Source organism: Bidens hawaiensis, unplaced genomic scaffold (genome assembly GCF_021521415.1).
Source record: "Bidens hawaiensis isolate Kalapana, Puna unplaced genomic scaffold, B.hawaiensis_p1.1 tig00010854_1, whole genome shotgun sequence".
Taxonomy (NCBI): Eukaryota; Viridiplantae; Streptophyta; class Magnoliopsida; order Asterales; family Asteraceae; genus Bidens; species Bidens hawaiensis.
Genome location: NW_027491837.1, coordinates 120,242 through 140,103, shown reverse-complemented (window position 1 = coordinate 140,103; position 19,862 = coordinate 120,242). Strand labels below are relative to the sequence as shown.

The 19,862-nt window shown below is 37.1% G+C and overlaps 2 protein-coding genes across 2 annotated transcripts; both read left to right on the top strand.

Moving 5' to 3' along the window:
• The first annotated feature begins 337 nt into the window (after nucleotides 1-337).
• On the top strand, nucleotides 338-4,922 carry LOC143536592 (alternative NAD(P)H-ubiquinone oxidoreductase C1, chloroplastic/mitochondrial-like). Its single transcript, XM_077030542.1, has 11 exons — nucleotides 338-470; nucleotides 702-886; nucleotides 1,213-1,308; nucleotides 1,395-1,461; nucleotides 1,546-1,729; nucleotides 1,837-1,930; nucleotides 2,010-2,222; nucleotides 2,994-3,371; nucleotides 3,740-3,816; nucleotides 4,145-4,248; nucleotides 4,639-4,922. Exons 1-11 carry the CDS (start codon nucleotides 422-424, stop codon nucleotides 4,776-4,778), a joined length of 1,587 nt encoding a protein of 528 aa, XP_076886657.1. The 5' UTR covers nucleotides 338-421; the 3' UTR covers nucleotides 4,779-4,922.
• An 8,991-nt stretch (nucleotides 4,923-13,913) lies between these two features.
• On the top strand, nucleotides 13,914-14,684 carry LOC143536610 (zinc finger BED domain-containing protein RICESLEEPER 1-like). The gene is made up of 2 exons (XM_077030558.1): nucleotides 13,914-14,573; nucleotides 14,649-14,684. Exons 1-2 carry the CDS (start codon nucleotides 13,914-13,916, stop codon nucleotides 14,682-14,684), a joined length of 696 nt encoding a protein of 231 aa, XP_076886673.1.
• Nucleotides 14,685-19,862: the final 5,178 nt, after the last annotated feature.

The following is a 19,862-nucleotide window of genomic DNA, read 5'->3' as shown; positions in this document are numbered from 1 at the left end:
ACCCACGTTTGATCGACTGACGTCACCCCGTTGGTTCACCTCAATTTCTATATCTATGATTTTTTGTTTTAGTTCTGGTATCATAACGAATAACTGAACAATTTTTTTTGTTTTAGTTCAGGTACTGTTACGAACGTAGCCAATACAGTGTCTGGGTTTTGTCGACCGATTTTTCCGCGCGGTAACTCACTAGTTATTAGTAAAAATAGTATGACGACAAGATTGGTTTTAATTAATTAATATGACCTATTAATTTTGAAGAAATGTTGTGTTAAACAACTTGACACGAATACTAAATAAAGTGTTAACTAACAAAATAGCAGTTGAACGTGGAAGTTAAATTCACCACATCATACTTCTTCTTCGTCTTGGTGTTGTCTGTAATAATAGTATCCAGATTATTAATAATATTATTATTGCAATGGCACTTCATCTCAATGCTGCCGCCTCACTCCTCCCAACTCTCAATCGTATGTTTCAATTCGTTGAAATTAGATTCCACGAATTAATTCATCTTCGAAATTGATTATTAATCGTATAAAGTGATTTCAGAACCTATCGATAATGTTAATTACTCATGGTAATTATAACGTAGATAAAATTAACCCTTAATTAGATAGAAATATACAATACAGTTGATTTGAATTTCTCATAGGGATTAAAAATTTGATTGACTTTAAATAAATAATCTTGTATTTCAGGTGGAGTTGGTCATTGGGGAAAAATGTTCCACTGCTCATCTTTCGCAAAGTTTCGTTCGAGTTCGTTGGTATTCGGGAGTAGTTCAAGGTGTCTGGTTATTTCTGCATCAGTCGGGAAGAATTTGGACAGCACGGAAGGTTCTCGAGAAGAGGATATAAAACCTTATTCATGGCCAGATAAAAAGGTTGGATTTTCGGCTCGGCTCGCTTGTTGTTAGATAGATCTTAGATGCATATTACCTGTGGTGCTTACTTGCTTGTCGACTTGTCGTACTGAAATCATACGTTTAATAAATACACATAAAACTCTTATCGGGTTTCATTCTAGTTGTTACCCGACATGGATAAAAGATAGAACTTCGAAACATCTAAAAGTGAAGTATGGTTAGAACTTAGGTAAGCCTTTATTTGTGTTTATAAAAAAGCCTTTAATTCCATACTTCGAATGTGTTAGAATACGGTTTAATCAATCGTCTTCATTTTGTTAACACTTTATTCTTATTTGTTATAGAGGCCACGAGTGTGCATACTTGGTGGAGGATTTGGAGGACTATATACTGCTTTAAGATTGGAATCACTCACATGGCCTGACGATAAGAAACCGCAGGTAACACTGGTGGACTTTTCACATGATAAGATTATTTTTTTCCTAATAGCAGGTCATATCATATACAAATTTAATAATTGCTGCAGGTGATTCTTGTTGATCAATCTGAACGCTTTGTCTTTAAGCCCATGTTGTATGAGCTTCTAACCGGAGGTAAATGCTTTCATTCAAGGTTGATTGCTCAGTTTTGACCACTGTATACTGATTGCATTAAATGTGATTTTTGACTAATTTTAGAAGTAGACGCATGGGAGATTGCTCCTCGGTTTTCAGATCTGCTTGTAAACACCGGCGTGCAGTTTCTAAAAGACAGGGTGAAAGTCCTCAGTCCATGTGACCATGTTGGAACAAATGGGCCTAACGTATCTGGATGTGGAGGAACCGTTCAGCTTGAAAGTGGACTTGTTATCGAATACGATTGGTATGAAATCCCACAATTTAACTTTCTGTTTTTATTTAAAAGAATCTACTTTGGGCTCATGTGCAGGCGTGCAGCTGCTAATTCTGTGTTTGTATGTGGGCAGGCAGGTTGGTACTTTCTTTAGGAGCTGAACCGAAGCTTGATATCATACCAGGTGCTGCTGAATTTGCACTACCCTTCTCGACCCTTGACGATGCTTTGGTAAGTTTATGCTATCTTTATTATCTACAAACGTTTGCAAATTGATGGCTAAGTTTCTAGTTTGTATGTTGTGATGCAGAAAGTAAATGAGAAATTAACAAAGTTGGAGCGTGAGAATTTTGGTAAGGCAAATCCAATTCGTGTGGTGGTGGTAGGACTCGGTTACTCGGGTGTTGAGCTGGCAGCTACAGTGTCAGAAAGACTAGAAGGTAAAGGAGTTGTGCAAGCCATCAGTGTTGACTCCTCAATCTTACCAACTGCACCTCCTGGAAATAAAGAAGCTGCTTTGAAGGTAATAAAGGGACTTTTCTTTTATTAATAATCAGTTCATATGGTGGTTTTTAAATATTAAATTTTGAAGTAGCTATTATATGACTTACCTGAAAAGATTTCCTTGTACATCTACTATAGATATGGCTAATGGGTGGTTGGGTTGGATACATGGTCAATAAGGGTTGACCCTCAACAGTTTTGTTTATTACTTTTAAACAGTAGTAGAGAGTTATGTTATTATAATAATAATTTAAATTGAATGATATGCATTCTAATTCCAAGGGACATCTGAACTCTGAAGTATGAGCCTGTGATGGCAATTTCAACTTGCTTAAAAAAGGTCAATTCAGGTTATATTTTATTGATAAGGGGCCAAATGTCAGAAATCAGCTAAAATGACAGGTCAAACTGGATGAACATGCTAAACGGCTCATTGTCACCTAAAATGTATTCAAATCCTTACAATGGTATTTTTTATTCAAAATACATCTTTTTATTATAAATATGTAGTTTTTGTGATCAAATTTGAATTGCTTATTTTTTGCAACTTACAAAAAGATGTTAGTAGAACAACTGAACCGTTTTGACATGCTCATAGGTAGTCTTTTATTACCTGAACTAGTCTGACCCGCCACCCAACTTGGTCCACAACCCCTTTTTAGCATCTTAAGTTATAGCCTAATGTGTCAATATTAAATCAAGTCTTACATTGTATGCTGAAATACTGAATCCTTAATGAATCTTATATTCATTCCTGTTAACGTATCTCAAAGTAAAAGCTATTTAACAGGTTCTAAACTCGAGGAAAGTTGAACTTCTACTAGGATATTTTGTGCGCCGCATAGGAAAATCAGGCGATTTCACAAGTTCAGATGCTGCAGCAAAGGACAGTAATCCTGAACAATTAATTCTGGAGGTACAGCCTACTGAAAAGGGTGCAAAAACACAACTTCTAGAAGCCGATTTGGTTCTGTGGACTGTTGGAAACAAACCGTTACTTCCACAACTGGAGCCAAGCGGTTGGCCTTTTGAGCTTCCTGTAACGGGTAGAGGTCAAGCAGAAACAGATGAAACTCTTGGAGTCAAGGGCCACACACGCATTTTTGCTGTTGGTGATTCTTCCGCTTTAAGAGATCCAAAAGGAAAAGTGCTTCCAGCCACTGCACAGGTACTTTATATGAGAATATGTTAAAAGTAGAGTTGGGAAATGGCGGGTTGATAGCAATAATATATATAAGATTCAAGTGGAATCTTGGGAAACATAATCATTGCCATCAATATATATGCAATTATAGTCAACTGCATAGGTTTTAACTTGTAATCTTTTTAAGAAGATGCTGCAATTTTCTTTGTCCCAAAATAGAATCCGACCTTTGACTGGTCATAGTTTGTCAAATTGTTTGAGGTACCCCAAAATCTTGTGATCTAAATAATTAGTTTTTTTTTGGTTTGTTTTTTTAGTGTAGTAGTGTGCAAAGAAAGAGTATAATTTTGACATTATCTTGTGTTTGGTGATGTGTTGTCATGATTTTTCAGGTTGCATTTCAGCAAGCAGATTTTGCCGGTTGGAACATTTGGGCTGCTATTAACAACCGTCCACTGCTGCCATTTAGGTTTGATGCTAAAATATCACTTTCGTTACGCGTAAAAATTCAACAGTTGAGTCGACACAATACATATTTATAAAGAAAATATTTGCCTGTTTTTGAAATTAACTAAAATGGATGGACCAAGTTAAGTTAATCCATTTATTTATAATAATGATAGTGAACACATATTATTTTTATTATACAACAAACAATAAAGAAAAATAAATGTTACTTTTCATAGGACTTTGTTATGTTTTGCAGCATCATTATAATGCTTGGTATTCACAACTCACAATGCTATGAAACACATTTGTAATTATACTTCAATATCTGATACATATTATGTGTACAGATTTCAGAATTTGGGTGAGATGATGGTTCTAGGGAGAAACGATGCTGCCATTACACCAAGTTATATTGACGGGTTAACATTGGAGGGCCCCATTGGCCATGCTGGTAATTATTCTTCACTTTCTGTATATTACCTTCTGGTGGATGTGGCAATTTTGGCCCATCTACTTTCGTGTGGTCAAACCATTAATTTTTAGCTTAAAAGGTCACGGGTCAAAAGTTGGCAAAAGTAAATCTTTTTATTTCAAAAGTAAGATTATTAATAAAATAATATAGTTTTGGTAATCAAAACAACTAATTATATATTAAAAACTAAAAGGATAAATTGGACAAAAAAGTGTTTTTGGTCAAACCAACCTGACTCGTTCCTACTTAAGTCTCGCCCATACCAAATATTATGTTTTGACCCGTTATCCAACCCGTTTATTTTGCCATTGCTACTTGTCATTAAACCTCAGAGATTGAATGATGGTTCTTTTCTGTTACAAAATGCAGCTAGGAAACTAGCCTACTTGATTAGACTACCAACCGATGAACACAGGGTTAAAGTTGGGATCAGTTGGCTTGCGAAATCTGCAGTGGATTCCATTGCAACGGTGCAGAGTAATATCACCAAAGTTCTTTCAGATTCTTGATCTTTGTTTGCAAAAATGAAATTCGAATGCTGTTTATAAGATCACAGTGATATATATAATTTCATTACTGAGGTCAAATAAGGTATTAGCCTCTTTAATGCCATTAATAGCACTGCTATGTAGTTTCTCTGGCTCTAAACCTTTTCATCTATACATTTTCTTCCATTTGTAATCTTGTGGTTCCTTATATAATTATAGTGCTAGTCAAACAAAAGCTCACTCACATACCACGAGTAAGTAACCTAAACCCCTAGGCTCGTTAGGTTGTGTAGTTTATATCAATATTACATAATGTAACGAGTAAACGTACCCGTGCTAAAGCAGTATTTCCACCACTGCGTCCATAACTCTTTCAATTGAAACCCCGTCCACTTGTCCATCTCTTATCATAAACCAACCAACTTTTGTGAGTTCCTCTACGGAGGCTAAGTTCCGGGTAGTGGCTTCAACAACAACAGAAGAACAAAAGTAGAATGGTTAAACTCTCTAATGTCTGAACTTGGATACAAATCCATTGTGACCCCTACCTTCTATTGTGATAATTAGAACGCCAATCACTATTATGCAAATCCCGTTTCCTACTCAAGAATGAAGCATCTTGCATTTTGTGAAAAGGTCAAGACGGTTCAATCTAGGTCACTCACATTGCCGGGGATGATCAACTCACCGACGCTATCACTAAGCAATTACTCAAACAGCGATTTCAGACGCTCTTGTCCAACTCAGTTTCGCACCATTAAAATAAAAACTTTTGAATTGATTGTATTATTTTAAGGTCCTAGATAATCTGCTGGTTAGTTGTATAGTCTTCATTGTCTATAAAATCTTCTTATGTTGTTGCTATCAATCAGAAAGTATAACCACTATGGCCCACTGTTGCTCTCTCTGTCCCCACAAATTAAGCCCTGGTAATACCTCATATTTCATGGTCTTGATGCATCACGCAAATTTCATGTCAACCCGACGTCATTTGATAGGGGTTTAAAAACTTAGAATTCCTCAAAATTTTATTGTCTGTTCCTCAGTTTGCATATTATTCAGAAGGTATATGAAGAAACACGGATCCGATCCCCGGGTATGGGTCCTGGATCCAATGAGTCCACATGTGAAATACGATAACTACTAACACAGTATGAGCACTACTTACCGAAGTCCAATGACAGGAACTTGAAAAACTGACACCGTGAGTCTCGTTACAGGAAGGACAAGAGGGGGGGTCTTCCTGTAACCACCCTCCGGCGTGAGAATCAGTATCGTTCGTAAAGGAGAAAGTACTGAAGTATACAGACTAAGTGTAGTCAGAGTATAAGTGAGTCAGAGTGAATGTGAATGAATGAATACCTCATGCAGGTTGACAAGGTATTTATAGCCGAAGAATGTGGGAAGATGATTGGGCCAACTGTCCTTTTCTAGAAGATCTTCGATAACCGCTTGGATGCATGTCCCTTCGTGATAGGTTGAGCTATACGTCCCATGTGCATGGTTATAACAACCTGGACACGCGTCGCCTTATGATAGGATGGACCATACCCTGGCCATGTGCACGGTTATAACAACCTGGCCAGGTGTCCTTTGCTCATTGGCTGGCGAGTCACGTATTCCTCACGTAATCAATCGTGGATATTCTTCTAGAGAGTCAATAGTTAATGATAGCTGTCCAATTGGCACTGCCTTCCGGTCATTTCGGCGGACCAGTGTCCTGTCTCATGGATGAATTCTGAGGGTGCCTGGATGCTTCCGCGTACGATGTGAGGACGTTCTTCCTCTACCGTGTTATGCGGGTGATCCATATGTTCCGTGGGTGTTATATGCGGGGTTCCTCTACGACCCGCAGGCGGTATTTAAGGGTATTTTGGTCTTTTTGGTACCCTACCTCTATAGTATATATAGAGGGTGCACCGCCAACCAACCTTGACCTTCAAGTGGGACATGTTTTCTGATCCACATTATCACAAATTAGATAAGAAAATCATCAAAATAGAATTTATAATATAATCACTTAATCTTTTTGGCACATGGAGACCGAGAATGTTCCATGAGGTAGGGGGCGGGGCACCACGTGATGGATCACCCATCACGCGTGGTGACCATCTCCACACCGCCGCCGCCCCTTGTCACGCGGAAAAGAAGTGTTTTGCGTGATGGGTGTCACTGTTGATGAATGGGTGTTTTCAAGGAATGTAGTCGTTGGGATGTAGCCGTTGGCGAGGAATGGGGGGAGGGGTTTAAATAAAAAAAAACAATATAAAACCAAAAGAAAAACATAAACCAAATCCAAATCAATACCAAATCCAACTCAAAAACACTCTCAAACTTCCCCTTCATTCACAACAAAAAAATATGGAATTTCCGAAACACTCGATGCCCTTAGACACCGATAGCTCTTCGTCTTCGGACGATGACATTCTCGAATGGTTCCCGTTGCTATATAAAGAACTTGAAGGCCCGAGTCGTCCAAAGAAAAAAGTGGTGGTGCGTGATCGTATACATGCCCACGACGTGCTAATGAACGACTATTTTGTGGAGGAGCCGAAATGCAATGACGAGACGTTTAGGGAACGCTTTCGTTTGCCGAAATCTTTATTCTTAAAGATTGTAGCCGACGTCGAAGCAAGCGAAGAACGGTTTCAAGAATCTTACGACGCGAGAGGCAAACGAAGTTTTACTGCGCTTCAAAAATGCACATCCGCTATTCGTCAACTAGCGACAGGTAACCCACCCGACCAATTCGATGAATACTTACAAATGTCTGAGAGAACTTCACGAGAATGTCTACAATTCTTTTGTAACGCGATTATAAAATTGTATGCCAAAGAGTTTCTACGAAAACCAACAAGACACGACATTACACGTCTATACGCCGCACACGAGGCTAGATGGCATTTTCCAGGGATGCTCGGTAGCATCGATTGCACACATATCGAATGGAGGAATTGTCCACGGGAGTTGCGAGGGGCGTATGTTAGGGGTGATATCAAACGACCGACCATCTCACTAGAAGCGGTTGCGTCAAATGATTTATGGATTTGGCATTCTTATTTTGGTGTTCCCGGCTCAAACAACGACATCACTGTTTTGTACACGTCACCGTTGTTTCAGAGCGTAACAGATGGCACCGCACCTTTCTGTCCGTATTTTGTCAACGATAGATATTACAGACGTGGCTACTATCTCGTCGATGGTATCTACCCGCACTGGTCTGTTTTTGTGCAAGCCTTTTCGTTTCCTGTCGAGACCAATGAAAAGACGTTCAAGAAGTTGCAAGAATCGGCAAGAAAAGATGTCGATAGAGCTTTCGGTGTTTTAAAGGGTAGATGGTGCATACTTAGTCGACCGGTTCGTGCAATGAAAAAAGCCACGATCTCTAGCTACGTGTATGCATGCATCATATTACACAATATGTTAATAAAAGAAGATGGAAATACAATTTCTCCAGATTGGGTACCGAATCCTCCGACTCAAGTTCCCGTTCCAGATGATGTCCAATTAGACTTATATTCACTATCGGTTGAGATGGGATTTAGTTGAGCTTATAGGTTCTTTAGGGTTGGAATTCCCGGATTCAGACGAAGAGTAGACGTTTATTGTAACTTTTAATATTTTAATTCTAATTTTTAAGTTGAATTATGTTCTAGTAACTATTGTTTTTGTTTTTAAGTTCTATTAAATATTGTTATAATTTTTTAAGTTACAAAAAAAAAATAAAAAATTCCATCACACACCATCACACCACACCACCACCCCTAGTAAAAAACCATCACATGTGATGGATTTTGTGTTGGTGATGTGGCACCATATAATTGGGTGGGGTGTGTGATGAGTGATGCCACCACATCCACCACCCCTCCCCCCTAACTGGTGGTACATGAGAGGATGACGCGGGATTTAAAGTTGGCGCAGGAGATTCTCGGTTTCAGCCAATAACGGAGCAAGATGTGATGTGTTGCGTCATATGATACGTGAGAAGGAAAATAATTACGTATGAGGTATAGGGCTTGTGCGGGAGATGAAGTATTGGCACATGAGAAAAAAGTGAAGCCATATTTTTGTAATTCAATTATTTTCATAAGTTCTTTCATCAATATATACATTTAGATATTAGGGTTGAGAGGTAAAGTTAAAATACTAAGCACAACAAAAATGAGAAGGGTGAGAAGGAATCATGTCTATTGATCTTAGATTTGAATGGCTGAGATTAATTTAATAAATAAAAATTGATGGAAATGGCATGAAGGTAATAACACACCTTTGGTGACTTTCTCTCTACACATACAAGGCACATGTCAATTCCCCCATCATTTTAAAATGTCCATAACTTTTTCATACGGCATTATTTTTTTTAAAAAAATTCACCATAATAATAAGCGTTTTTTTATCTTTAATATGAGTATCATATTGTTATATAAAAATAAAAAAAAAATAATGGGTTTTTTAATTATGTTTTTTTTGTTGTTCATTGTGCCATTGTGTAATATGTTGTTTCCATTGTGTTTTACGTTTCAAGTCATTATATTCACCATTGTGTCTTACGTTTTAGGCCATTGTGTTATACGTATTCACCATTGTGTCTTACGTTTTAGGTCATTGTGTTATACGTATTCATCATTGTTTTTTACGTTTTAGGTCGTTGTGTTATACGTATTCACCATTGTGTTTTACGTTTCAAGTTAAAGACACAATGGTGTGCGAAAAGATACAATGACGAAAAAAGACATAATGATAAGCGAAAAGACACAATGGTGTGCGAAAAGACATAATGATGAAAAAAGACACAATGGCGAAAAAAGACACAATGATAAGCGAAAAGACACAATGACAACGGTGTGCGAAAAGACACAACGGTGTGCGAAAAGACACAATGACGAAAAAAGACACAGTGATAAGCGAAAAGACACAATGGTGTGCGAAAAGACACAATGACGAAAAAAGACACAATGATAAGCGAAAAGACACAATGGTGTGCGAAAAGATACAATGACGAAAAAAAACACAATGACGTGATTTTTGTTTTTAAATTTTATATAACAAAAATCATACTCATATTAAAGATAAAAAAAAACGCTTGTTATTATGATGAACTTTTTTTAAAAAAAAATATCATACGAAAAAGTTATAAACGTTCTAAAACGATCGGGGTATTAACATGTGTCTTGCATGTGGAGAGAGAAAATGTTTACAATTACCTCTATACCCTTTTTCTTTTGGTCCTCACTTGACACATGTCAAATATTAATGGCTTCTCACACTTCTCATTTTTGTTACCCTTTGTAGAATGACTTGACCCTAGGGTTGAGTTATTTACAAAATACAATAAAAATGGGAAGTGCAAAAAATCATATATAATTGAGTCAAGTAAAAACCAAAGGAAAAAAGGGTATAAAAGTAATAGTGTACACTTTTTCTCTTCACGTGCAAGTCATATGTTAATTCTCTCATCATTTTAAACGTCTATAACTTTTTCGTATGATCTTTTTTTAAATAAAATTCACCATAATAATACACATTTTTTTATCTTTAATATGGGTATGATTTTGTTACATAAAAATAAAATAAAATATTTACGTCATTGTGTCTTTTGCTTAACATGGTGTCTTTTTTCGTCATTGTGTCTTTTTGTTTGTCAATGTGTTTTTTTCGCTATTGTGTCTTTCAACGGATAATTTTTTTTAAATACTAATAACACCGTTGTGTAATAATATGTTAATATAATGAAAAATACCAACAAATTATCTAATACATAAAACAAAATGATGAATACATATTACAAAATAACATGAAACGCAAAACACACTAATGAATCATATAACACAATGGCCCGAAATGTAAGACACAATGGTGAATACATATAACACAATGACCTGAACGTAAAACACAATGGAATCTACATGTTACATAATGACTTGAATGTAATACACAATGAACATAATACTATTTTCTCAACTTAAGTGAATGCTGAGCACAATAATTATAACATAATGATAAGTAGAAAGACAAATGTTGAGCATAAAGACACAATGACGAATAAAAAGACACAATGATGTAATATTTGTTTTAATTTTTATCTTTAATATGAGTACCAGTTGAAAAACACAATAACCAAAATCTATAACAAAATGCATAGAAAAAAAACACAATGAACAATCAAATAACACACTATAAAAATACCCACTAACTTTTTTATTTTTATATAACAATATGATATTCATATTTAAGATTATAAAACGCTTGTTTTTATGGTAAAAAAAGTTCTAAAAAAATGTCATATAGAAAAGTTATAGACGTTTTAAAATAATGGAGGAGTTGACATGTGCCTTGTATGTGGAGAGAGAGTAATCATAAGTAGGTTATTACCTTCATACCCTTCTCATCAATTTTTATTTATTAAATTAATCTCAATCATCCAAATTTAATATCAAGATTAGATTTCATCTCGCAATTCTTAGAACTTTGTAATTTAACCTTACCCTTATATATTAATTAATATCTTTTTATTTTAATTTCAAATCACGTTTGAAAGGTATATTTCTATACTAATTAATAAATAAATGTTTTATTTGCCACGTGTCATCATCTTAGCCCCTTCTGTAGGTCCCCCCGGGGCGTCGCCGATCGATACGAGATCCGCACGAGGTCTAGGAGTGCGGAATCCTCCTAGACTCGTTTATTGGTGTAAAGATGAAGAACACAAACACGTACACGAACAAATACACGAACAAATACAAGAACAAATACAAGAACGGGATAATCAAATCTGCAGATTCTTATATAATAATCAAAACACGTTACATACCGTAACCAAACAGAAAACACGACTGACCCGAGGTGAGCTCTACCTCGGGTCGTCTCACACGACTCTCCCTTCGAGTAGTAGGCAGCTGATTCAGTCTTCGAACCTGAACTAGAGTTGACTTTAGCACCATACATACCTGGATCTTGAACCTGATCCGTAGGTGTCTCCTTTCTAACCATGTTAAGCTCAAAGGTTCGGAGCTTGTTAACTGTTGTCTCAAGGTCATAGTCAGCAAAGTCTTTATCTTCTCTCATCAACACAGTATACATCTCCCATTTTGGTGGGAGAGCATCAACAAGCTTCTCAACAATCTCATCTTCTTTGTATGCAATTGAATAGTTGCTGAGTTCAGTCATCAGATGATAATATCTGGTGATGATATCATCAAGTGATTCGTTTTTCAGATACTTGAAGACCGAGAATTGAGTTTTGAGCAATTTGATATTCGAAGCACGGATTCCCACATTTCCTTCAAACCGGTTCTCAAGAGCTTCCCAAAGCTCTCTTGCTGTCTTGTACTTTCTAAAAGTATGAAGGATCTCTTGTGGAAGAGCCATAGTGATAGCAGCATGAGCCTTACTCTAGGCATCATACATCTTTTTCTCTTCTTCTTCCATTTTGCTGTACTTTTTGATCTGATCACGACCTTCGTACTCCATAGTTGGTGGAATATAACCATCCTGGATGCATACCCACATTTTCGCATCCTGGTACTTGACATATTGTTCGAACCGATCCTTCCAAGCAACGAAGTCGGTTCCTTTAAGCAACTTTGGGGCCTTAGTAGCTGACCCTGCTTCTACTTCCATCTTAACTAACTCTGAGATGTTAATTGACGACATCTTTCTCAAAAACTAAGAAACCCGAAAAAAAAAAAATTTTTCTGAAAAGTACTGTAGGCGAAGTTACGGATAACTTCGCTTAAGTCTTAACTTCGCTGAAGAACTTCGCTGATTCTTAACTTCGCTTGAGGTAAGCGAACTTAGGAGGTAGGCGGAGTTGTAGAGAACTTCGCTTGAGTTAGGCGAACTTGAGAAGGTAGGCGAAGTTGTGGATAACTTCGCTTAACCTTATATCTTCGCCGAAACCCTACGAACAGTGACGGCAACTTCGCCTGATGAACACGAAGTTTCTGCAGATCTGATTTCTGGGTTTTTCGAGGTTTTTGACGGTGTAAAGGGTTGAATACGATGGTAGGAGGTAAGAATGACACAAAAACACAGAAAACACGTCCCGCGAATAGTCGAAACGGGACGATTTCTACACCCGCGTGAATATCCCGAACCACACAATCGAGCAATAGCTCTGATACCAATTGTAGGTTCCCTGGATGGATCTACACGAGATATCTCGATCTACGTAGGTGCGGAATCCCTGCGTAGGTCGTTACGAGCGTAGAACACGAATCAAACAAACACACGATACGAATAAACGAACACGTTATATTATAACCAAAACACGTGATACAATATCACTATTACAGACACGAACTCTCGTCCTCACGTTACAGCTCTCGTACCTTCGATAATGATCACTTCAACTCTTTAAACAAACCGTAACCTAGGAATATAAATACACGACAACTTCGCCTGATATGTTCAGGCGAAGTTGTTGCTAACTTCGCTTGACTAACAAGTTCGCCTGATAAGCGAACTTGTCAGTAACTTCGCTTAAACATAAACAAAACACAAATAACATTACAGACTGGATTACAGACACTAGACTATGAACTACTGACATTATGCACCAACAACATTGCCAAGTAGTGATGATTGGGATAAAGTCGACAGTGTATGCTCATTCCTTTCACTCTCTAACGAGGCTACCAAAATAATTTCAGGCAAAAAGTCTCAATAAAATCTCTTATTTTAGCTTTATCTCTGCATAGAACTTTCCAAATTGATTGTTAATCCTTTTTATATATCAGTCTCCATTTCTCCATCAATATGAATACATGATGTCGTGAATAATCAACCTTTTTGAATAAGCTTATATGTTGCTTTCAAAATTTATGTCTGACGTTATGATTATATCCCTTGTATTTTATTCATATATGTTTGTATTTTATTCAAATTTGAGCTAACTGATCTGATCTAACACAAAGTCCTTTTCAAATATGTAATATTTGGCCATTGGATAAAGTAGGTTCCGAGTATCCGATATTTTATTCATTTTATTCAAATTTAAGCTAAGTGATCTGATGTAATATTTTATTTATTGTTTAATTATTTTTTAATCTTGTAGGTTCCGAGTATCCGACTTCTAATTTATTTCATAGTGAGTTATATGTTATAAAGGAAGCATTGGATAAAGTAGCTTTAAATGAGGATGATTGCATGAATTCAATGGCCCTTAAGATGAAAGGAAAATTTGATAAGTATTGGGGTTCTTCTAATATGTTGATTTCTTTTGGTGCTATTTTGGATCCTAGATATAAAATGGAGTTAATCAATTTTTCTTTCAAGATAATATATTCTGAAGGTTTATGGGAAGTAGAAGCTCAAATTGTTCGTGATGCTTTAGAGGATTTGTTTGAAGAATATGTTGAGGCACATAAAGAATCTAATAATGTTCAATCCAACAGTGGAAGCGGGATCAAAGCTAGTACTTCTAACAGCTCTAGCTTCACCACTTCTCGATTTAGTATGAATACAGGTAGCGCTAAGTTCTCCCAACATATCAGAAGTGTTAACACCGTTGAACACGTGAAGTCCGAGTTAGCCACTTATTTAGATGAAGGGGTATACTTGTGTGAGGCTGATACAAAGTTTAATTCATTGAAATGGTGGAAGGAAAATAGACATAAGTATAGAATTTTGTCTAAAATGGTGGCTGATATCTTATCTGTTCTGATTACAACTGTTGCTTCCGAATCAGCTTTTAGCGCCGGTGGGAGGGTTATTGACCCACATCGTTCATGTTTAGGAACGGAGACGGTAGACACGCTTGTTTGTGGAGCTGATTGGTATCGTCATTATTATGGATTACATAAAAAGAAAACCAAGGTGATTTGCTTATTCTTTTAACTATAATATCATTATTATTCTACTACTAAAATATTTTTTCATTGTTAACCATAGGAAAATGGCGATATTGCATACATCATGCTTGAATGAAAATATGGTGAAGTGTTTAATTATTGTGTTATTGGTTTCGCAAATATAAAACGTACATTAGAACCACTAATAACATGTATTTCATATATCTTTCTTTTATTATAGGTTTAACATGGATGGAAGACTTTGGATAACACGTCTTGGATGAAATAAGGATGAACGGTTGATTTTTTGTTTGAATTATGATGAAATTTTTGATAGAATCTTGATGGATTCTTTTCATGTACTTGTAAACAACAGTTTGGATGTAATTTTTGGATGAATTATGCGATTAATGACCGTTCATTTATGTTTGTTTATTGTTCATTTAGTGTTCACATATGTTCTATGTTCGTTAGTGTTCATATATGTTCGTTTAAATGCTCGTTAAGTGTTCGTTCAAGTGTTCGTTTATGTTCACGAACTGTTCGTTGAGTTTTTAAATGAACGAACACGAACATGACCACTTTTTAAACAAACGAACACGAACATTTATTTCATGTTCGATTTAGTGTTCGAGTTCGAGTTCGAGTTCGCCTAAAGTTAAACGAACGAACACGAACAAGCCCATGTTCGTGTTTGATCGGTTCGTTTACAGGCCTAAAACCAACTAACACCGATGTCCTTAGGATGATCTCTGAATCCGGGATATTCATCTTCTGAAGTACATCGCGTTGAATGATATTGACCGAGCTTCCACCATAGACTAGGATCTTGCGTACATAATGGTTATCAATAAAAAAAGTGACAATCAAACCGTCATGATGTGGATCCTGGATGTTTAATTTATCTTCTACATCGAAGAAGATCCTTTTGTCAGTCGTCAAAGTGGTGGATATGACTGGTCGTTCTCCATTCTCCAGCTTGGTTTCTTTGGCGTGTCTTTTTGCCGAAGAGAAAGAAGTGCCACATATATCTGAGCCTCCGGAGATGAAGTTGATCACTTGAGCATCTGATGGGGTGGAGTTGCTTTTTGAGTTACCTATTCAGGATCCTGGATCCTTGACTTTTTTCTTCCCAACAGTTCCTTAAAATGGCCATTGCTTAGGAGGTATCCAATTTTCCTCCTCAAACCGATGCAATCGTCCGTCATATGACCAAAATCCTCTCGGAACGCGCACCATTTGGATTTGTCTTTGAAGGTCATTGACTTCTCGTTCTTTCGAGGTTACCTTGCCTTCTCTCCTAGATCCTTCATGGCACAAATCAAGCCATGAGTATCCACAGAGAAGCAATACTCTGAGATGCTTGGGTAATCTTCATCATCATCTCCTTCTTCAACTGCTCGGACGTTTTGGTTATTAAATTTGGAGTACGGCTTTGAGTTGTTGTTTCCGAACGAGGATCCTTTATTCTTGTCAGGGGATTCTTGCTTTGTTTGAGCCCCTAATCGTTCTTGGATCCTTTTGTAATCCTCCAGCCGTATGAACCTTAGTGCTCTATTCCTTACTTCATCTAAAGACCTGCAAGGAGTCATCACAAGATCATCATAAAATGGGGAGCCCCTATTTAGCCCCATCTTGAAAGCTTCTACAGCTGTAGCCATGTCAACATTAGGGATTTCTAGGGCCTCCCTGCCAAACCTTGTGACAAAATCCCTAAGGGATTCATCATTGGGTTGGACAACTCTATATAAGTCATTAGTTAACTTCTCAAATTTCCTACTGCAAGAAAATTGGTTGTTGAACAAGTTAACTAAATGTGAAAAGGAAGTAACAGAAAAGGGAGGAAGACTTAGCAGCCATTTTAAAGCAAATCCTGATAGTGTGGATCCAAAACCCTTGCACAGACAAGCCTCCTTGAGCCTCTCAGGAATTGGGGGCAATTGTTAGGGCATAGAATTATTGCTGAGGATCCTCTATCCTTGAATAATTTATGGATCAATTATCCTTGGGATATGCTCCAGGTTATACAAGATCAAGGATCGTTGGTATTATTTGTTTACTAATGATTGTATTTGAGTGGTGTTGTGTTTGATAGATATAATGGCTGGACGACTTGGTCATCATATTTTTATTCTACTGGACGACTCCCGCACGTGGTCAAAAGAGATGGAACGACTTGTGGGAAGAGTGGCTATAGCATCCCGAAATTTATAAAATAATATTAATTATATTATTTATTGTTGGTGAGAAAGTTTACTCAGGTTAGTAGGAAAATTAAGTAGGAGTTATTATGAGTCAGGCTTGTGTTGGGTTGAGTAATATGGGTAATGGACTTGGGTTAGAAAGGAAGAAAGATGGACCATGGGCTCAAGCCCATGACCCACATATATAAACCTTAATCACCCATTAATCCTTTCATTTACACATATTCCATACACCACCCAAAACCCACACTTAAGCTCTCTCTCTAGTTTCTCTCTTTTCTCTAGCCGAACCAAGATAGAAAACCGATCCCGATCCAAGGTAATGATAGTATGATGTTGTTTGAGCTCAAACCTGTTAGATTTAGTCACGAAATGACAAGCCGACACCTTTAAACTGTTAAAGTCATGAGATCCAGGTGGAATCGGGTATAAACCGAACCTAAGATGAGATTAGGTGTCGCCCTAGCTCAGATCTGGATCGAACGGGACGAAGAATGGTGAAACGGCTGAGATCTCGTTTTTCCGGCGAGATCCCGATTTTCCGGCGAAAGCGGTGCCTGAAAGTGTGTACGAGGTAAGGGGAATGTCAGAGAATGTTTCTGACATTCTCTGACCTAACCCTAATTCGTTAACGGGGAGTTAATGAACTAAGGGTGATTCGTCATGTGGCTCGTCAATGAAAGATTCACGAACTAGCCTTAGTTCGTATCCAAATTCGTTAAGGAAAAGATAACGAATTAACCCTATTCGTTATGACCACTCGTTAAGAAGAGATAACGAACTAGAAGCAATTCGTTAAGCAATTCGTTAAGTGATTCGTTACACACCCAGTTCATTATGTTAAGACATCGAATCAAGTGATTCGTTACTTACCCATTCACTATGTTAAGATAACGAACCAGACTAACGAATCAGCTTACTAATCAGATCACGAAAGATAACGAATTAGTTAACGAATCAGGCTTAATTCGTTAAAGCTAATGAGTTAGCGATTTAAATAATAATTTAAAATCCTAATGGAAAATGTGTTAAGACAGTTAATGAAAATAAAATTTTTCTAAGCTGACCTGGCAACTCGGCTCCAGCCAGGGGCTCTACCTATTGGACCCTGCTAGGGGCTGCCGCCCCTAGACCCCGCTGCCAGGGGCACTGCCCCCGGACTCCCGTCCATTGAGGGTTATAATTAAACTAGAAATACGATGAGTAGTGATAGTTAATTGATACATGTAATTATTATACAGTTAGCCACGCACAACTCAAGAAAGGAATAACCTTTAACAGTGAACGTAACTGAGTTCAGGTGAGTTTCTAGCCCCATGTTCCTTGTTATGTTTTCAGGGCTGTGTGCATACTTGATGTGAAGTGTGAATACACTTACCTTAAGTGGTAAGTGTATGCTATAATGTATGATATGATATACATATATATAGATGTTATGAATGGGTGACTGTCGATGCGTGAACGATCTTCGGATATTGCGCGTACCGCCAATGGGAATGTTCTACAAGTGGTTTTTAGTGTGTGTAAATGTTATGATGTAACTTGATTACTACGTAAATGATGTATTGATTTAAAGTATGTCGTAGACAAGTAGAAGTAGAGTATAATAGAAGTGGATAGGGGTCTAGTAAGGGTGTTAGTGGCATGACGGTAGTGCGTGGTAGGGTAAGCCTATACGTGACTTCGTTATTAAGGTGGAATAACGTGAGTGCGTGGTAGGGTAAGCCTATATGTACCTCCGTTAGTAAAGTGGCATAACGTGAGTGCGTGGGAGGGTAAGCCTCTATGTGCTTCCTTAAACAAGTGTCTAAGTGGTTAGAGGCGGTTAAGTGGTAAGGTGAACAGGTTATACAGTGGACTATGTGTCTTCGGATACATATATAATGCATGTAATGGTTGTATGGTAAGTTGCTTGATTAACTAGAACTCACTCAGCGTAGCTGACTTTTAGTATGCACGCAGGTGAGCAGATTAAAGAACTAGCATGAGGATGGCACATGGCATGGATTGAATGGCTGGTATCTATTGATAAAAAGAAATAATGTTTTAACACGATGTTTTATGTTATGATTTAAAGACAAGTTTGTAATGCTTTGTAAAGAATGATCGAAGTTTTATATTCCGCGAAAGTTTTAATTAACTTTGATTTGTAATAACTGTGTTTATGAGTAAATCCGACGCTAAAGTAGGGCTACCGGGTTCGGGGCCTTATAGTAGCGTGATTATAGGAGATGTAGTTAGTTGGTATTTCTTTGTTTATAACGAGTTGTGATCAACTAGGTTTAGCACTCACTTACTAGCTCACACTCGTAAACAATAGCTGAGAACTCTCTGTAATCACACATACTTAGCTTCATTGTATTCGTTGATCATAAACTCCACAATTGTAACCCGATTTTGATTAATAAATTGGTGATAGATGATTTGTCATCACCCGGGGTTTTTTCCCTTGATCTTAACGAGATCAAGGTTTTTTCTTCGCAACAAATCACGGTGTTTTATTTTGTTCATATAATCATTATTGTCATCGTAGCACTATACCTCACATTACAAATTTGGTTATTCGATCCTTAGCCGATTTTTGACCAAAACAGTAATGTTGTATGATTATGGATTATGTGTTTGTTTGTATTTAATTTATTTAAAAACTTAATTTAATTAATAGATATTGTCATTTTAATAATACATGATAGTAACCCTTGAAAAGTTGTGAGCAATCAATTCGCGCCCCGACATTTCCGTCGTAGGTTGGGGTGTGACAGATTGGTATCAAAGCCGAAGGTTTAAGATAGGTCGTTAGAAATTGCCTTAGACACATGATTAGAAACCCTATACGTGCCTATCTGTTTACCTTTATGTGTTCAATTTTAAATTGTTTACAACTTTCTTATATAATTATTTATTATTTATTGTTATGCACACACACACAAACTCCGAGACTATGCCTCAACATTCAAAGAAAACTTTTTGAAATTAGATTGCTTTTATTTTCGGGAAATTCTTTAAGAATTCCCATCTGTTGTTTTCGCTCGTACACCTTAAGGCTAGGTTATGTGGCATGTCCCTACGATAAATGAAAAGGGAAGAGAAACTGTGAGTTAGGCACTGGC